Genomic DNA, 17,598 nt, shown 5'->3' on the forward strand with positions numbered 1-17,598 from the left:
ACTTTTAATCTCATAATTGTGAGTGTATTGAGCAGTGACAGCTGAAGCTCTCTCTCCTTCACAGCGTTCATTCTATCACTCTATTCCTGCGCCTCCTCCTCCTATTAATACACTGATGGTATCTGCTCAGAATAGTCACTCTGTGTGTGTGTGTGTGTGTGTGTGTGTCTCCTTCATGTATGATCCTGAGTGTAAACAATGACTTTAAGTTAGTTTCTCCTCCTGACCTCCTGCTGCTGCTGCTGCTGCTGCTGCTGCTGCTGCTGCTGATGAAATGACCTGAGTCTCTTCTTGAATCGTGAGGGCAGAACAAAGTCACAGCCTCTGGACAGAAAGGCCAACTCTCCCCTCAGGTCAGGGTCTCTGAGCATGGACGTCTCCTTGATCATCATGGTGGTGGAGGTGGTGGTGGTGGTGGGGGGGGACGAGACTGACAACAACAACAACCCCCCCACCCCGACACAGACACCGGCCGCAGTACAAGCTAAGTTTGTCTTAGTTTGTCCCTAAGTTTCAGCGAAACAACTCCAAAGATAATCCAGAGAAAGAAAAGTATCCAAAAACACGTGAGTGACTCAAACGTCACTCAAACGTCTACTTCATGAAGTTTTCTTCTTCACTTTGACGCAGAAACAAACTCCGTTCACTGTGTTCCTGTCTGCTCTGGGATGGAAGCGTGTGTGTGTGTGTGTGTGCTGCACTCTGGAGAAACATGAGCCATGACACGCACGCACGCACACACGCACGCACACCGGCTGTCCTCAGTATTAAACATGAGCCATGACACACGCACGCACGCACGCACGCACGCACGCACGCACGCACGCCGGCTGTCCTCAGTATTATGGTTGGGGGGTGGTGGTTTAAAGGGTTTAGGTGGTGGTGTGTGTGTGTGTGTGTGGGGGGGGGGGGGGTCACAGCATAATGTGTGTGTGTGAGGTTTCGTCAACACCTGCCCTTTGACAGAAAGTTACTTCTAGATTAGAATCATAACGTTTCAGAGGTAATAACTGAGGTAACTGTGAGTAAATCAGTGAATCAGTGTATTCTGTCGACAGCTCACACCAGATAGAGTAGTTTATTACTTTGAAGATACTTTAGTATTTTAAATAGAACACGTTCTGATTATTTGTCGCAAAAAATATACGTATTTGTCCAAATATACCAAATTTTATTGGCCTTTTATTCATAAACGACTTTTATGACCATTAATATCATATTTATTGTTGATATTATACCACAACTATTTTTAGTTTGTACAATTGTGTAGAAAATTGTGATATTTCTTGGTATGACTTTATCTCATAATTATGACTTTTTATCTCATAAATGTTACTTTTTATTTCATAATTATGACTTTTTAGCTCATAATTATGACTCTATAACTAAACTTTGACTTTATATCTCATAATTTCGACTTTTTAACTCATAATTTCGACTTTTTATCTCATAATTTCGACTTTTTATCTTGTAATTATGACTTTTTTATCTCATTATTATGACTTTTTATCTCATAATTTTGATTTTTCATCTCATAATTTCGACTTTATATCTCATAATTATGACATTTTTAACTCATAATTTTGACTTTCTATGTCATAATTATGATGTTTTAACTAATTATTTTAACTGACTTTTTGGAGAAAACCTCTAATTGTGATATTCCTTTCTGACAGATATTGCATTTGCATGTGTTCAGTGCAGTATTTACACATATAAAATGTGACAGAAACTAGTATATAGATAAAAATAGATCATTAATCAATAGTATAAACAAGTGATTTTCCACTACAATTCTCCATGTGAAGCCTGAGAGTTCATCCTTTTCCTCATAGATAAACACCAGGTTAGACCAATCAGAGACAGGAGGACATGAGGACGTCCTTTAATAAACCTGTTCACATCTGAGCCTCCTCCCTCTACATGAACACTGAAGACTGCAGAGAGTCTAGCGCCATCTGGTGTTGCAGCAGCTGCACTGACATAAAACAGTTTTCTCAGGGTCATGAAGGAGGTTTTTCCCTCTGCTACATCTGATAGATTCTTTTCTTTTCAATGACTAAGAATGACTTTTATGTGTGTGTGTGTGTGTGTGTGTGTGTGTGTGTGTGTGTGTGTGCGTGTCCTTCCAGAGAAGTCAGTGAGTCACTCTCAGTGTTTTTTAGGGTCACTCCTAAATTCTTTGTACGCCCTGATAGATTCTCTGGAACAGCTGGACACAGACACACACACACACACACACACACACACACACACACACACACACACACACACACACACACACACACACACACACACTGACTCTTTCTGGCCACTTCTTAGCAGGGAAATAATATAAAAATAGTAATCTCTTAATGGAAATAGGAAAAAAAAAAAAATTAGTAATCTTGCAATGTCTATCAACAAATGGACAAAATTACTTTTTTATCTCATACATTTCGAATTGTATCTGATAATTATGACTTTTTTATCTGATAATTATGACTTTATCTCATAATTTCGACGTATTATGTCATAATTATGACTTTTTAACTCATAAATTTAAATTTAATCTCATAAATTCAAATTTTATCTCATAATTATGACTTTTTATCTCATAAATTCGAATTTTATCTCATAATTATGACTTTTCATCTCATAATTTCGACCTTTTATATCAAAATTCAGACTTTTTACACCTCTTTGTTTTTTAGTTCCGGTGGAATCAGGCTTTCTTACATTTTAACCATAAAAGTTCCAGAAAATGATCATATGAGTAAGTTATTTAAAAGTTACTGCATGTTAAAATAGTGCATTAACAATTTAAAATGCACATTTTTATTGATAAAATTTATTTATTGAGATTTTTTTCTTTTTTTACATCCTGTGAAACATGCTATATATAGGAATTTTGTATCGGATTTCACTGTTTTTTTTGTTGTTTTTTTTAAAATCTAGAAATGAAGATATTCCAATATGACGGGGAAGCAGAGAAAGGACAAAAAGATTATGGGATTGTGACAGCAAGAGGAGACGGGCTAATGGAAATCTAAGGGGGGGGGGGGGGGGGGGGGGTGAGCAACAGGTGTGTGTGTGTGTGTGTGTGTGTGTGTGTGCTAACCCAACACCATTACAGGAACAGGTGAGTCAGCAGCAGCAGTCGTCTATGACACAGATGGAGTAAATGCATGAGAACTGCTGCTTATAACATAATATATATAATAAAATAAAGAGTGACCTTTGTCAGGACCTAAACCCTCAGTTCTTATGAGGCAGAACCTCGTTTCTGAGCAGCTGAGGTTAAGGTTAAGGTTAAGGGGTTAATTTAAGGGATAACACTTTGTTTTGGGCCGTACCAAATGAGAGGAAGTCAATGCAGCGAGGGTGTCAAGTTCACAGGAACTGCTTCTTCCAGAGAACTTGAATAGTGTGAACATAACAACATCCGAAAACACACACACACACACACACACACACACACACACACACACACACACACACACACACACACACACACACACCTGCTCTGTGAAATTGGCTGTGTGTTGTGTGTGTGTAAAATTATCCGTATAAATATAGACACCAATTTCACGTCTATTTCTGCTCCAGGCACCGGGCAGATCACACACACACACACACACACACACACACACACACACACACACACACACACACACACACACACACACACACACACACACACACACACACACACACACACACACACACACACACACACACAGTGACTGTCATTAATTGATGCATTTCTTAATTTACACACATTTGGATGGTAAAACTACTCAGACTAAAGTTTTAATAAAGTTAAACTAAACTTAACTTTGTGATTAAACACAAGCTCACTTCAGACCTTGCCGGCCAAATGCCGTCTCCATGGCGATAACCCTTTCCCTGGATTGAGTGGCGGGTGGAATGCTCCCAGGGTTACCGTGCCAACAGCAGGAAACGCAATTCCCTCTATTCTTTATTCCCAGTCGTCTCACTTCCTCTCAAGAAGTACACACAAATAACCGCACACACACACACACACTAACACACACACAACACAAAGCTGCCTTCAGATTCCTGCTCTGTAAACGTTGAGCAGAATGAACCTCAGTGGAGTGAAGTGTGTCTCGGTCGACCTCACGACGTGGGAACAGTTAAAAACACAGCTGTGGAAGCAGGACTTCTGCTCTGTAATAAACGTCAAACTATTTGTATTTCTTTCGGAAACTACAACGTAAAATTTCTGCTTTCATAAACAAAAGCCAAGACTGGGTTAGCGTTAGCGAGGAGGCTTAATAGGAATTTCCATATCTACTAAAACTAGTAAACATACCATTGGTACAAATTCATGTTCGTACGATGCAGTATTGGTTCACTTTTAATCTGTAATCTGTGCCAAATTACGGTACGTGAAATCTCTGGGAGAGTGCACGAGAGCTAGCGCTCAAAAGTTAGCCGCAGAAACATCTCAAACCCGATGAAGCACCTGGTCAAAAACGGGATTTATTTAAAGTGGAAAGTGACGACCGCTGCATCGGCTAACAACGCTAGCTAGTGCTACTACTAGCAATAGTAGCAACAATACCCCCCTGAATATTGGCGACAAAATGAGCGATGAAATCCACCTCAAAGTGTGGCTGCATTTCACACAATTAGAAACAGACACTATTAGCACTGCTAGCTACACCCCTGAAGCCAGTCAAGCTAGCAACGTTGGGGACGAAATGAGCGACGAATCAACCTCATCGACAAATTCAGGCAATCATCAGCAAGCTAACTCAGTGAATACGTTGAAAATGGTTAAAAATAAGCGTTTTTACAACTGAAAAAGCGAAATAAGGTACCGTTTAGCACCGGTACTGAATTCCAGATACAAAAGCTTGGAAAGTTGTTAGCTTTATCTGTAAGAATGACATTTTCTGGACAAAAACGTGGTATCGCTCACGAATAACAGAGAATAACAGAGAATAACAGAGCGCTAACACGCCAATGAATCCACATCATTCAGGCAACCATCAGCTAGCTAACTAGCTAAGTAGTTGGAAATAAGTGTTTTTACAACTGAAAAACATTTTAAAAATACCAAAATAAGGTACAGTTTGGTACCGGTACTGAATTCCAGATAAAAAAGTTTGGAAGTTGTTATCTTTTTCTGTAAGAATGGCGTTTTCTGGACAAAAATCAGTGGTATCTATCGAGTCAATTTTAATCTACAGTCGTGCAAAGTGGCTTTCTGCATAATTTGTGCAGAATGCTAACACGCCAAGCTAATTTGTTGACGTTATTAGCCAGAATCTGTTTAGCAGCATCCATTTGTAAGGAATCTGGTCATAAAAACCAGAGTACTAAACAACAAAGACGAGAAGAAATCAGACTCGGTGCCAGATTTCGTGACACGCCAAGAGATTTCAGACGAACAGAGTCGTAAAGATTCTAGATTTATTATCGGGGTAAAGATACGTGTTGAGATTAAAGCTAATCAAAGCTATAAAAATACCGATGGTCGGGGTATTTTGATGAGGCGGCGGAACAATCTTGAAAAATGTTGTACATAAACATTGACCTGACGTGAACTCTGACAGGAAGTGATAAAACATGTTAAGGAGTGACTTTCTTTGTTAAAAACAGTGAATTATTATGGTATGGTGGTTTCTGGGAGGGAAGCCCAGTGACATCATGGTGAAAAACAAACAGAGTGATTCACTTCCTTCAGCCTGTCGACACTTTAACCTTCAATAACAACAGGCCGCGATCGGCGCGGTATTGTGTATTTATACACGCGGATATCGGGTTCGGATAAGTAAAGTGTCGCGTTACGTTTTAACGTCCGTGTCAGTATTTAAAGTGAGTGAGCTAATCCCGCAGCAGAAGAGACGCCGCGGACGAACATGAAAGTGCAACAGTGACTGTGATGTAAGATGTTTTAATAATAAAGCCTTAAAGGGACGGCTTTGTTTGTGCGTTTGCTATTATTTTCACATCCAAACACAGCTCTGGAGGTTGCACAACAGCGTCATCGTAACGTCACAATCGCAGCAGATGTTTTGTTTCCACACAAAAGAAAATCCCATTATTAAACCAGAGGAGGTGGTGAAACTACGTCAGTTCACCGACTCTCCTGCAGATGGTGCTGTTAATCCTCTCCATTATCAAACAGCTGGAGGTGTGCGCTGAGAGTCACTAGAGGGCAGCAACTCTCTAAATGTTAGCACGTGTGCTCACACACACAGGCAGATAAATATGAATAAGCCTGAAATCCCTAATCTCACTTCATTCAAGGGTGAAATTCATTAAATCCCCATTGACAGGCAGTGGTGATCCGTATTAAAAAGAGTGTAATTTCATTATTTATACTTTAAAGAAGGTCAAAAATACAAGTGTTTTCCCATCTTGAGTTCGATTCCCACATTATTTTTTTTAATCCCCGGCTTAGTTTGGGTGGAGCTGGGGTCAAAGATCAAGAGTTCCAGGTTCTATTTGCTATTCCCCTGATGACGTTAGCCCACTCCAATCCAAGAGATTGCACAATTTATATTCTGAGGGTTAGGGTCCCACCAAACACAAACTACAGTGTGTATTGTGGTGGTTGGTTTCCATGGCGACACAGAGGGAGGCCCCCCCCCCCCCACACACACACACATACCAGTGACGCAAACTTCTGAGATGAAAAGGTAGCATTAACAAAAAAACTAGCAGCAGCTGGATGATATCCCAGAGTGCACCAGGAGTAGTGAATTATGATGTGCGTAGATGTGTGTGTGTGTGTGTGTGTGTGTGTGTGTGTGTGTGTGTGTGTGTGTGTGTGGGGATATGAAGGCTGTGTAGAGAATAATCCATTGTCCGGTCTAACCTTGAATGGTTATGAGCCTGTATTGGAAAACGCCTCTCACACATAGCAACACCAGCCCCTGTTTGGCAGTACATTGTGTGTGTGTGTGTGTGTGTGTGTGTGTGTGTGTGTGTGTGTGTGTGTGTGAAATGGGCATCTTTCCACTACTGGACCAAGGGTTCTTCTGTGACCTCACTTCCTGTGGAAGCAGTGGAGGAATGATGTCATCCTCTGCTCAACCTAGTGTCAACAACAAGTCTTCTTATCTCTGTTCTGTTTTAGCCTGGAATGAATCCCTGTTCTCTCTCTCTCTCTCTCTCTCTCTCTCTCTCTCTCTCTCTCTCTCTCTCTCTCTGTCTCGCAGACATTCACTCATTCATTTGGCTTCTCCCGACTCATATTTAATGATGTTTCTCCTCCTTTTCCCCCCAAAGACTTTCTATTACCAAAAAAAGTGGCAGGTTTACGGTCTGACGGGATCAGCAGCTGACTTGTCTGACTTGGCCGACTAAATATGGTCAAGGAAATTCACTCATTCTTCTTCCAAAACCAAGAAACTAGAGCACTGACAGGCCCTCGATAACAGCTGTGTGACCTGTGATTACACTATTTTCAGATCTGGATACAACGATGAGCTATGTTGCTATTAAACAAAGGCATATCCACACAGTGACAACACTTAGACTAACCCTAACCCATATTACTTGGAAATGGCCAGATATTTCCAGACCTGACAGACATGGACTGAACCACTGTCACCACACATCGGATCAATAGGCCTGTGCAACAGAGTTTTAACCTCCTAACCTCTAACCCTAACCCCAACCCATATTACTTGGAAATAGCCAAATTTTCCAGACCTGGACTGAACCACCATCACCACACATCGGATCAGTAGGCCTGTGCAACAGAGTTCTAACCTCCTAACCTCTAACCAACCCCAACCCCAACTCTAACTCTAAACCTAACCCGTATTAGTTGGAAATAGCCACATTTTCCAGAGCTGACAGACCTGGACTAAACTACCATCACCACACACTGGATCAGTAGGCCTATGCAACAGAATTTTGAACTCCTAACCTCTAACCCCAACCCTAACCCATATTACTTGGAAATGGCCAGATTTTTCCAGACTTGACAGATCTGGACTGAACCACTGTCACCACACGCCGAATCAGTAGGCCTGTGCAACAGAATTTTAAACACCTAACCTCTAACCCAAACCCGGACCCAAACTCTAACCCTAACCCCAACCCATATTACTTGGAAATAGGCCAGATTTTTCCAGACCTGGACTGAACCACTGTCACCACACACCAGATCAGTAGACCTGTGCAACAGAGTTTTAAACTCCTAACCTTTAACCCCAACCCTAACCCATATTACTTGGAAATAGCCAGATTTTCCCATAAAGCACCTGAGAATAGTCTGGATATTTGTCTCTATTTGGGACTTTTTAGCCTCTACGATAACCTGCAGGAGCCCAACATCAAATCTTGCCACATGACCAGTGCTATTGTGGCCTAGAATCACTCAAATCAGCGGTTAGGGTTAATGAAGGAAGGCCATCACAAAAGCAGCTCTGGATCCAACCAATTGGGAACGTAATCATAAAACACAAACACTCAGGTCAACAAGCTCTCAAATATCTGCTCTCGTGTTACCCAAAAAGTGAGAGAGGGGGTAAAGAAAGACAGGCCGCTGACCTAAAAGTACCGCAGGCGGATTTAGTCGACCCCCCCCCCCCTCATCTCAACATCCAGCCTACCACTACCACTGATTTATTTCAGCCGGCTTCGTTGTCTCCATGGAGATTAATGGGGTCTGCTCTGACGGGCGCAGAAGCGTTAGTTTGTCAGCAGCAGCAGGATCAACAGTCAACATGTGCGCGCCATACCGACACACAAACACACACAGACACACAAATATGGACGCCACCGTCGGCCCCGCAGAGCTTAACAGAAACCGCTCATCAAAGCAAAGCTCGCCGCGAGCAAAACACGGACACAAATCTCCAAAGGCGGCGCTCGAAAGTCGTCCGTGAGGGCATTTTCTCACTTGTGTGTGAGTGGGGGGGGGGGGGGGGGGGGGGGGCGTGCCTTGTTTACAGTTTGATTGGCAGTTTAATGTGCGGGGGGGGGGGGGGGGGGTTGTCTCTGACGGATATTAGCATAATTCCCAGAGTGCCTGAGTGAGTATTGGGTGACGGGAGAGCTATTCCCAAACTCAGCTGTGACCCACAGTAGCACAGGGTCGACTTACACTCAGGCCAACAAACACACACACACACACACTACCGTTGAAAAGTTTGGGTCACCTATATAATTTTTTGTGTGTTTTCCTTTAAAAATCACTTTTATTCATCAAAAGAGCTGTTTCAAGCTGTGCTAACATCAATAAACAAGGGTTTTCTAATCATCCAATAGCCTTTTAACGCAATTAGCAAACACAATGTACCATTAGAACACTGGAAATGGGCCTCTATACACCTATGTACATATTCCATTATTCATTTACCACATTAACAATGTATAGAGTGTATTTCTGATTCATTTAATGTTATATTCATTGGAAAAAAGTGCTTTTCCTTCAAAAAATAAGGAAATTTCTAAGTGACGCCACACTTTTGAACGATATCGTATATGCTAGCATGCATGGTTACGTATGTAAATGCACATAATATGCATGAAAACCTGCACAAAATAGACGCGAAGCCTGGACACACACACACACACACACACACACACACACACACACACACACACACACACACACACAGGTCCATTTACACTGTGGCGACAGTGCGTCTGTTAGCGGGATGCCATAGTACAGGGGGGTGGACAGATTTAGGTCTCTGTAACACCTAACTCTGCCAAGAAGAGAGGCCGGACAGTAACGATACCATTAACACTTAGTGTGCCAACAGACACCCCCCCCTGAACCCCCCCGTACCCTCACCCCCCGTACCCTCACCCCCAAACCCCAACCTCATCCCGCCTTTCCACCGTCCTCCAATCATCACCCTCTCATTGGGTTCCTCTGCCATCCACACAGCAACAGCTGTTATCCCACGATCCCAAAATAACACCACGAGCCAATCACAGGGCAGGAAGAGGAAGTGGCGGTGGTGGTGACCGCAGTCCTCAAGCACAGGTGAAGGAACGCAAAAATCACCCGGATGCACATTAGCAAAGAGACGAGGAATAATTAACAAAACAAAGACAAACAAAGGGCCAATTCCAATTCCTATCTTAACCCTCAAGCTCAACCCTTAATCTTAACTGGCCTCAAAACCAAGTGTTGAGGGTTATTTTGTCACTTAGAAATGGGACACCCCTTAAATGCAGATACGTCTTCAGACTGTAGGGGGCAGAATAACGTGAAAGCTGCGTCCACTCCAAAAAAAAAGAAGAAGAACACATTTACTACAAAAGATCGTAAAATAAAAATAAATGTTGCGCAACAATGACGTCAGTAATCCATAATATGAGCCTAAACTAAGATAATACAATGGTTTTCATCATTTTTATATCTCTATTAACAAAGAAAATACTTCATTTGTAGCGTACTCATTTCGCTGCTTTCGGCGCCATCTTTGTTATGTGAAAACACGCAATGCATTCTGGGTAGCCCTTGCTCCCAAGGGTGGTCTCGGAAAATCTCAATATTGAGGGCGATACAGCCCTTAAACTTGACCCTCAACTTAATTTTTCTGAGAATCGGGACAGCACTTGCACTAGAGGGAGCATTATTGAGATTGAGGGTCAAGCAAGGAATTGGAATGAGAGGAAAGGGGGATGAATAGACAGTCAGAGGACGAGTGGAATCACGTAACGATGTGTGCGGGTGCCGGTTGTTCTGATCTGAATGTGGCAGCTACCATGGTTACCCTCATAAATAGGTGCCCTACATATCAGCAGGGCATAAGGTTACACAGCTCGGTAAATAAACAACACAGGAGAGAGCGCTGCGGAGAAGGAAAGAGAGCATTTGAAAATAAAAAAATAAAGGGAGTCAGGCTTTGTATTGATTTGGTTCTCTGTGCTAGGGTTCATGGGTTTGTCTGTCGGTGCATAATCAGAGAGAAACGGGGGGAAAGGCAACCTTTTTGGGTTCATGCGATGCAGTTTCAGATTTTTGCAAGATATTAAAGTCCTTCTTTGATCTTCCTTGTGCAGCGCAACCTCAATTTACCTCTAAATATTCCCCAGAGAGGCAACGAGATCCAACAAAACACGAGTCAGAAAGCCAGGAAAAGTCAACAGAGCCGCTCCGAGCACAACGAGCTACTCTTTTCCATGATTCAGAGACACACACACACACACACAGATAGGGGGGAAACTGTATCAGCGTGGTTCATCGTAGGTCATTGATACTATTCATCACAGCGCATCAATCGCAGCTGCAGAAACCCCCCCGTTGTGTTGCAGCAATCAAACCTTTATTGGGCCTTATACAAGAAGCAATAGATCCATCCTGTCATTCAAACGTCACTCGGTCGGTCTCTCTCTCTAACAAACATCTGCGTTCAAATAGATATCCACTCGATCTGAGACACTGATTTGTCATAGCATAGCCCTAAAACAAGACATAAGGAAAGATGAACTTACCCGGATCACCTCGGGAGTCTGCTGGATGAGCAGGGTCGAACCGGTGTCTCTCATCAGAGCAGGGTCTGCGACGGCGGTATCTCTTGCATCGACTGCGACGGGGGATACAACTTCAGGCGCGACCACAGGTGTCGCGTCGACTGACTGCGTGGACGAATGCAAGCTTGCAGGTTCGGGGGCGTCGTCCGCAAAGGCCTCCGTAACTTTATCCGGAACATCTGCGGCCGGCTCTGGTGTGGGCAAAGGCAGAGGTTTGGGGGACACGTCAGGTGAAGGTTGAGGTGCAGGCTCAGGTGTGTTTGCCAGGGAGTGTTTTGGCAGTAGAGCCGGGACGGATGGCACAGTGGGATCAGCAGCTGGAGGTGTATCAACCCTGCCGCCTGTGGCCAGCGTGTCCTGCAGAAGCCTCATCACCTCTCGCTCCTTGCCGCATTTCCTCTCGGCACTTCCCGTGCTTCCCGCCCCGGAGTCCACCAGCTCCTGGGCAAAGCTCTCGATGCTCTCCAGGATCCTGAGCAGGAGAGCCCCGTCCTCCTCCTCTCCACCCACCACTAACGCGCCACCGATGTCTCCCTGGGGAGGAGCGAGCCTCGCGGGCGCTCCAGAGCTCGGGCCGTTCATGGCTAAGTGGCTCGCGGGCTTCTGGATTTGGAACGGGGAGATTTTCTGCTGAGCGGGGACCTCGCTGCTGGATGTGGTCACCTCTCTCTTCCGGGTCTTGACTGGAAGTGGGGGCTCGGTGTTCCTGGGGTGGCTCATGCTCTGGGACAGATTCTCCAAGTCCATGAGGAGCTTGTCAATGTCGTCGTTCCTGTGTGACGCGGTTTTGGGCGCGGACAGTGAAGCGATGGGGCTGTAGCCACCGCTGGCTGGCAAAGTATCGTAAGCATTATGGAGTGCGTGTTGTTGGGTTAGCTTCATGTGCGGACTTGAAAAAGTCCCGTTTTTGTTCTGGGTCACGCTTCCCGCTCTGGTTGGCGCGAGCGTCTGCGGTGGGATTTGCTCGAGTGTCTTCCCAACATCGGCTTCCTCCTCCTCGATATAGAGAGCCTCCATGGGGGACGCCGGAGGTGTGTGAGTGTACGGTGGGGTTGGGGAGGTCCGAAGAGGCGACACGGAGTGTGTCGGAGAGGATCTGGATGGTGAGCAGGTGACAGACGGCGGGGATAGCGTGTGTTGCGTCACAGAGGACGAATACGAATGCTGCAGTCCGTTGCTAAGGGAGCTGGTTCTCGACGGCGAGCTGTGGACGACTTTGTTATGGATGGAGTCCGATTTCAAGGAGAATGAGACCGAGGAGGGAGTCGAGGGTGCAGAGTAAGGAACGGTCTTTGATACAGGAGGTGACTGCACCACGTCCTCATAGCGAGGAGGCTGCTCGTGGCCAAAGATTGGCGAGAAAGGTCCCTGTTGGATGGAGTGAAGGGTGTTGACCAGCTCAGCCAAATCACCGTGCCCACCTCCAGGTGCTCCCTGCCCACTGCCCCCCAAACCTCCAATCCCTTCGAGGTCCAGAGGCAGTCTTTTCAGGTAGCTGCTGAGTCGCGTCATGACGGCCCGGTACATGCTGTCAGGACTGGCTCCTCCGTCCGTAGACCCTCCGCCCGCCTTGCCTTTGATGCACTGCTTTATGATATCGGTGCATTTCTTAAGGTCTTCGGAACATTTAAGCAGAATGTCGAGGCAGGCTCGGATGTCCTCGCCACCTGCTCCGCCGGTGCCCGCCTCCGCTCGCGTCTTCTCAAGCAAGCGAGCGATCAGGTTCTCCTCGCCCAGCGTGTTGCGGTACAGGGAGGCCACCGTGTTCAGACTCTGGTCCAACGATCCGATACCCGTGAGACCGCTGGTGGAGCCGCCGCCTATTTTGACGCTAGTGCTCGTGTTGTCTTTTAGCCTCGCCTCCTCCAGCCCCGCCTCTTTCCCGAGCACAAACGGCGGCACGTTCTCGTCGTTGGCGGCGACGGTGCCGTTCGTGACGCCGTTCGTTGTTCCGTTGGTCGCGGTGTTGGTGCTGAAGTGGCCGTAGATGATCTCCAGGTCCGTGGAGCGTCGGCTGAAAGAGTCCGGACGAACCTTACGACCTTTTCGGAAAGTGACGTGATTGGAGGTGGAGAGGCGGAGCTTGTCAAAGGAGAACTCTTTGAGTTTACCACTGGCCAGATTAATGGCCTCCTCAGTGATGTCCTTCAGACTGCCGGAAGTGCTCAGATTTCCAGTCGATCCTCCACAACCTGGGGTCTTTTTACCTTTCCATGTGGGACTGTCTTCCCCTAAAGACAAATTTCCACTGCTGCCCGCCCTCTCCAGACCCCCGTTATAACTCGTATCCACGGTAACGCTGATTTTGCCATGGTTGGGAAGCTGCTGAGCGATAACGCCGCGGCTGTGCACGGGCGAGCAGCTCACGTCCGCGTACACGCACTCGGGCGCGACGAGCAGCTCGGAGCACGTGCCGCGGTGTGCGACCGTGCAGTCCAGACCCTGAGACAGCGCCCCGCATGGCCCGGAGCAGTAGTGCACGGCGTGGGAGTGAGTGCGGCGGTCCACCACCACGCTGTTGTAGCAGCTCACGCTGCTCACCACGACGCGATAGGCTGCTGCCATGGCGACCGGTGTGCTTCAGGGCATAGGAGGGTCAACGTAATGTCAGCGCGTGAAGCTAAAACACATAAAAAATAGCTTAAATTACAAAGTTTAATGGATTTGTCCAGTTTTCTAAGAAAAACGTAATCCAAAGTCGATATTCTTTCATGGCTTTAAAAGGATTCCACTCGTCCTGCAGAGGGAAACAATTCCTTGTCACAGATCTCTGGGCCTCCTAATAACAGCTTTAAGGTTCCTTCTCCTCTCCACAGGCACCTTCTCTGTTTCCTCTTCAGCAGCAGCTCATTAGCCGCTAATAATAGCCGCGGAGGACAGCGACAGCGGAAGATCCAGCTGGGGCTTCAGCCATTCCTCGACAGACGACGGCCTCAGGGGCTTAAAAAACCAAGGCCGGCGAGGCCTTCACATGGCTCCAGCCTGAGCTCCTCAGACGTTAGAAGAAGAAGAAGATCCAATCGCTGTGTCGTGAATTTCCTTTTCGTTTACGAAGGAGTTTACGAAGTGACACAGCTGCAGAACGGCAGGGGTCCGATCACAGATGGCCGAGCGCCTCCTCCTCTCCGCGAGAGCTCGTCTGGATCTCCCTTTCGTCTCGTACCGTCAACCATGTGTCAGAGGGAACAGGAGGGCGCCACCTGTGGGGAGGGAAAACAGAGAGAGTGAATCATTAGAGTTGGAACTCCGTGAAAAACCCAAAAACCATCCTCCAAATCCATGACACACATTCAAGATGAGAACGAGAGCGTCGAAGGTTAAACGACACATGTACAACAAGAGCTTTTTTTACCCAGAATCCTGCTGACAAATCACAACTCTGTGTAAAAAACACCTGTCGGGTTTCAGCTCAGCTGCAAATCCCAGTCTGTTTTATTCGACTTACGGTGCAAGAAAGCATGAAAAAATAAGCGTTTGCAAAAACGTAAATACCAGCTGATAACAGGGCGAGTGAGACGGGAGCAGCAAAATGATTTAAAGGCCATGAAAACACTTCGACGTGGGAGTTCTTTCCGTCTCGTTTTCTGCATTTCTGTGTTTGTTATGCTTCTCTCTCTCACTCTTTAACACCGCAGCAATACAGACGTTGAAGATTCTACATGCATTCATGTATATTAAGCATAATAAACCACACTAATGTACTCTAACATGACGTTAAGTACTACAGAACACACTCGAAAGGTTCATGTACGTGCTGCATATCTGCAGGATTCTCAGAGAAAGAAAGAACAACACGGAGAGGTTTTTACAGCTTCTGCACTAAAGAGCGTGGATATACGATCCGTGCGTGACTTCTCGGCCATTTTCCGACTTGAAAGTGTGAAAAAAGGGGAGGATGATTGGTGGACGCATGGGTCAGGAGGAGCAGCAGGGGAAAGGAAAAGGTGGAGGAGGAGGAGGAGGTTTGGAAGCACCTGGAAAAACAACTGTTATGACTTTAAAGTGGAAACAACAGGCGGACACCACTCGTCTGTCTGACTCTGCTTTCTCTCTCTCCTTTTCTTTACACACACACACACACACACACATGCAGAAACACACACACACACACACACACACAACAGCTGGATGCTGCTGAATCAGTCTCTTGAAAAGGAAATTACACTTCCTGCCAGGGTGCACTTGAAATCTTAAGAGACAGTTAGGAATAGACTATTATAGGATGGCAATTACACACACACACACACACACACACACACACACACACACACACAAACACACAAACACAAACACACACACAAACACACACACACACGCACACACAGATACACACACACACCTCCCTGCTGTGTATATATATATATATATATACACACACACACATATATATATATATACATACACACATATATATACATATATATATATACATACACACATATATATATATACATACACATATATACATGTGTATATATATATATATATATACACACACACACATATACACATATACACACATATATGTATATATGTCTATATGTGTGTATATATATACACACATACATATATAAATATACACATACATATATATATACACATATATACATGCATATATAAACATATACACATATAAACATGCATATATATATACACATACACATATATGTGTGATACTGATCATGTAAACAAACGCCACACAACACACACACACACACACACACACAAATACACACAACACACACACAGCACGTGCATACACCCACCCATGAATGCCTGCACATGCCCCACTGGCACAAACACAGTTACAGAATGAGATGATTGACTCTCACTCACACACACACACACACACACACACACACACACACACACACACACACACACACACACACACACACACACACACACACACACACACATACTTGTTTGCAAGTATCGTCTTTCTCTTTCAAAGCTTAGAACTCAGAATCCTTCTGAAACTATACATGAATAATAAAACATCCTCTGCGTCTTCTTCCATTTCGTCCTCAGAACTTAAAGACAGAATGGAGGCAGAGAAGTGGAGTTCGTCTGGTTTTTAAGTTTCTTTGTGAGGCCAAACGAGGTTATTTGTTATTTGTGACAACTCTAAAAAAGTCTTGCCTTTAACCTTCACCAGGAAGCTCTAAATCACTGGAGGCCACTTCTGTCACAACGTCCAATACAACCATTAAGAGTATGTTTGTGCACATGTGCATATGTGCGTGTGTGTGTGTGTGTGCACATGCATACAGTGAGTGGGCCAGTATAGACCTGTCTCCACTTCCACTGTGGATGTTTGGGGGTTAAGATTTGGGCCCTGTGCGCCACACAAAGACTTCCCCTGAGAGGCCTCTCTGGCCTCTTGTTATGTTCCCACCCACACACACACACACACACACACACACACACACACACACATACACTGATCCTCACTGAACGCTGCACTGCCATGTTTTAGATGTTACCAAAAACACCTGATTTGAATAAATCGTCAGGTCGTCATCAAGCTCTGCAGAAACCTGATAACGAACTTTTGTCAATTTTGTTTTTCAAAAAATTTAATGTTTCAACTTCTGTCATTTAAATTTTTTTTATATATATATTTCAATTTTTTAAAAATTCAAATATTTAACGATTTGTTACAACTATTTCAATTTTTGTCAAATTGTTTTCCAATTGTCATTTAAAAAATGTTTTTTTCAAAAAAATGAAATGTTTCAATTTTTATCTTTAAAAAAAGTTGCAACTTTGGTAAAAAAAAAGAAAATTCAAAAAAATTATATTCCAATTTTTGTCAAATTGTTTTCCAAAATGTTATATTTCAATTTTAGAATAAAAATAAAATAAAATGGTTTTTTTTTCAAAAAATGTAATGTTCAAATTTTGTCTTTTTTTCAAAAAAACTGTTTCAACTTTTGTCAACATTTTTTTTTTAGTTTTTTTTATGTTACATTTCAATGTTTGAACACATGGATCCGTGTTCCCTGAGGACCAGGGTTTGGGAAACACTGGTTTGAGGTACAAAAGATGCAACAAATACACACAAGTACACACACACAGACACACTGTGTTGCCACTGAGATCAACACAACAAGAACAGAAATGCCACACACA

At 44.5% G+C, this 17,598-nt stretch overlaps 1 protein-coding gene across 3 annotated transcripts in view; it reads right to left on the bottom strand.

Annotated features, from left to right (window-relative positions):
* ppp2r3a (protein phosphatase 2, regulatory subunit B'', alpha) overlaps nucleotides 1-17,598 on the bottom strand; it is a 60,052-nt gene that overhangs the window by 10,165 nt on the left and 32,289 nt on the right. For 2 of the 3 annotated variants that reach the window (XM_083892804.1, XM_083892805.1), the window contains exon 2: nucleotides 11,425-14,663. In XM_083892804.1, coding sequence (XP_083748930.1) covers nucleotides 11,425-14,028 — 2,604 coding nt within the window. In that variant the 5' untranslated portion in view covers nucleotides 14,029-14,663. Of the gene's footprint in view, nucleotides 1-227; nucleotides 657-11,424; nucleotides 14,664-17,598 lie in introns of those variants that run through there. The other variant, XM_083892806.1, reaches the window with a different exon arrangement.

The sequence above is a fragment of the Microchirus variegatus genome (genome assembly GCF_963457635.1).
Source record: "Microchirus variegatus genome assembly, chromosome: 7".
In the NCBI taxonomy this organism is placed as follows: domain Eukaryota; kingdom Metazoa; phylum Chordata; class Actinopteri; order Pleuronectiformes; family Soleidae; genus Microchirus; species Microchirus variegatus.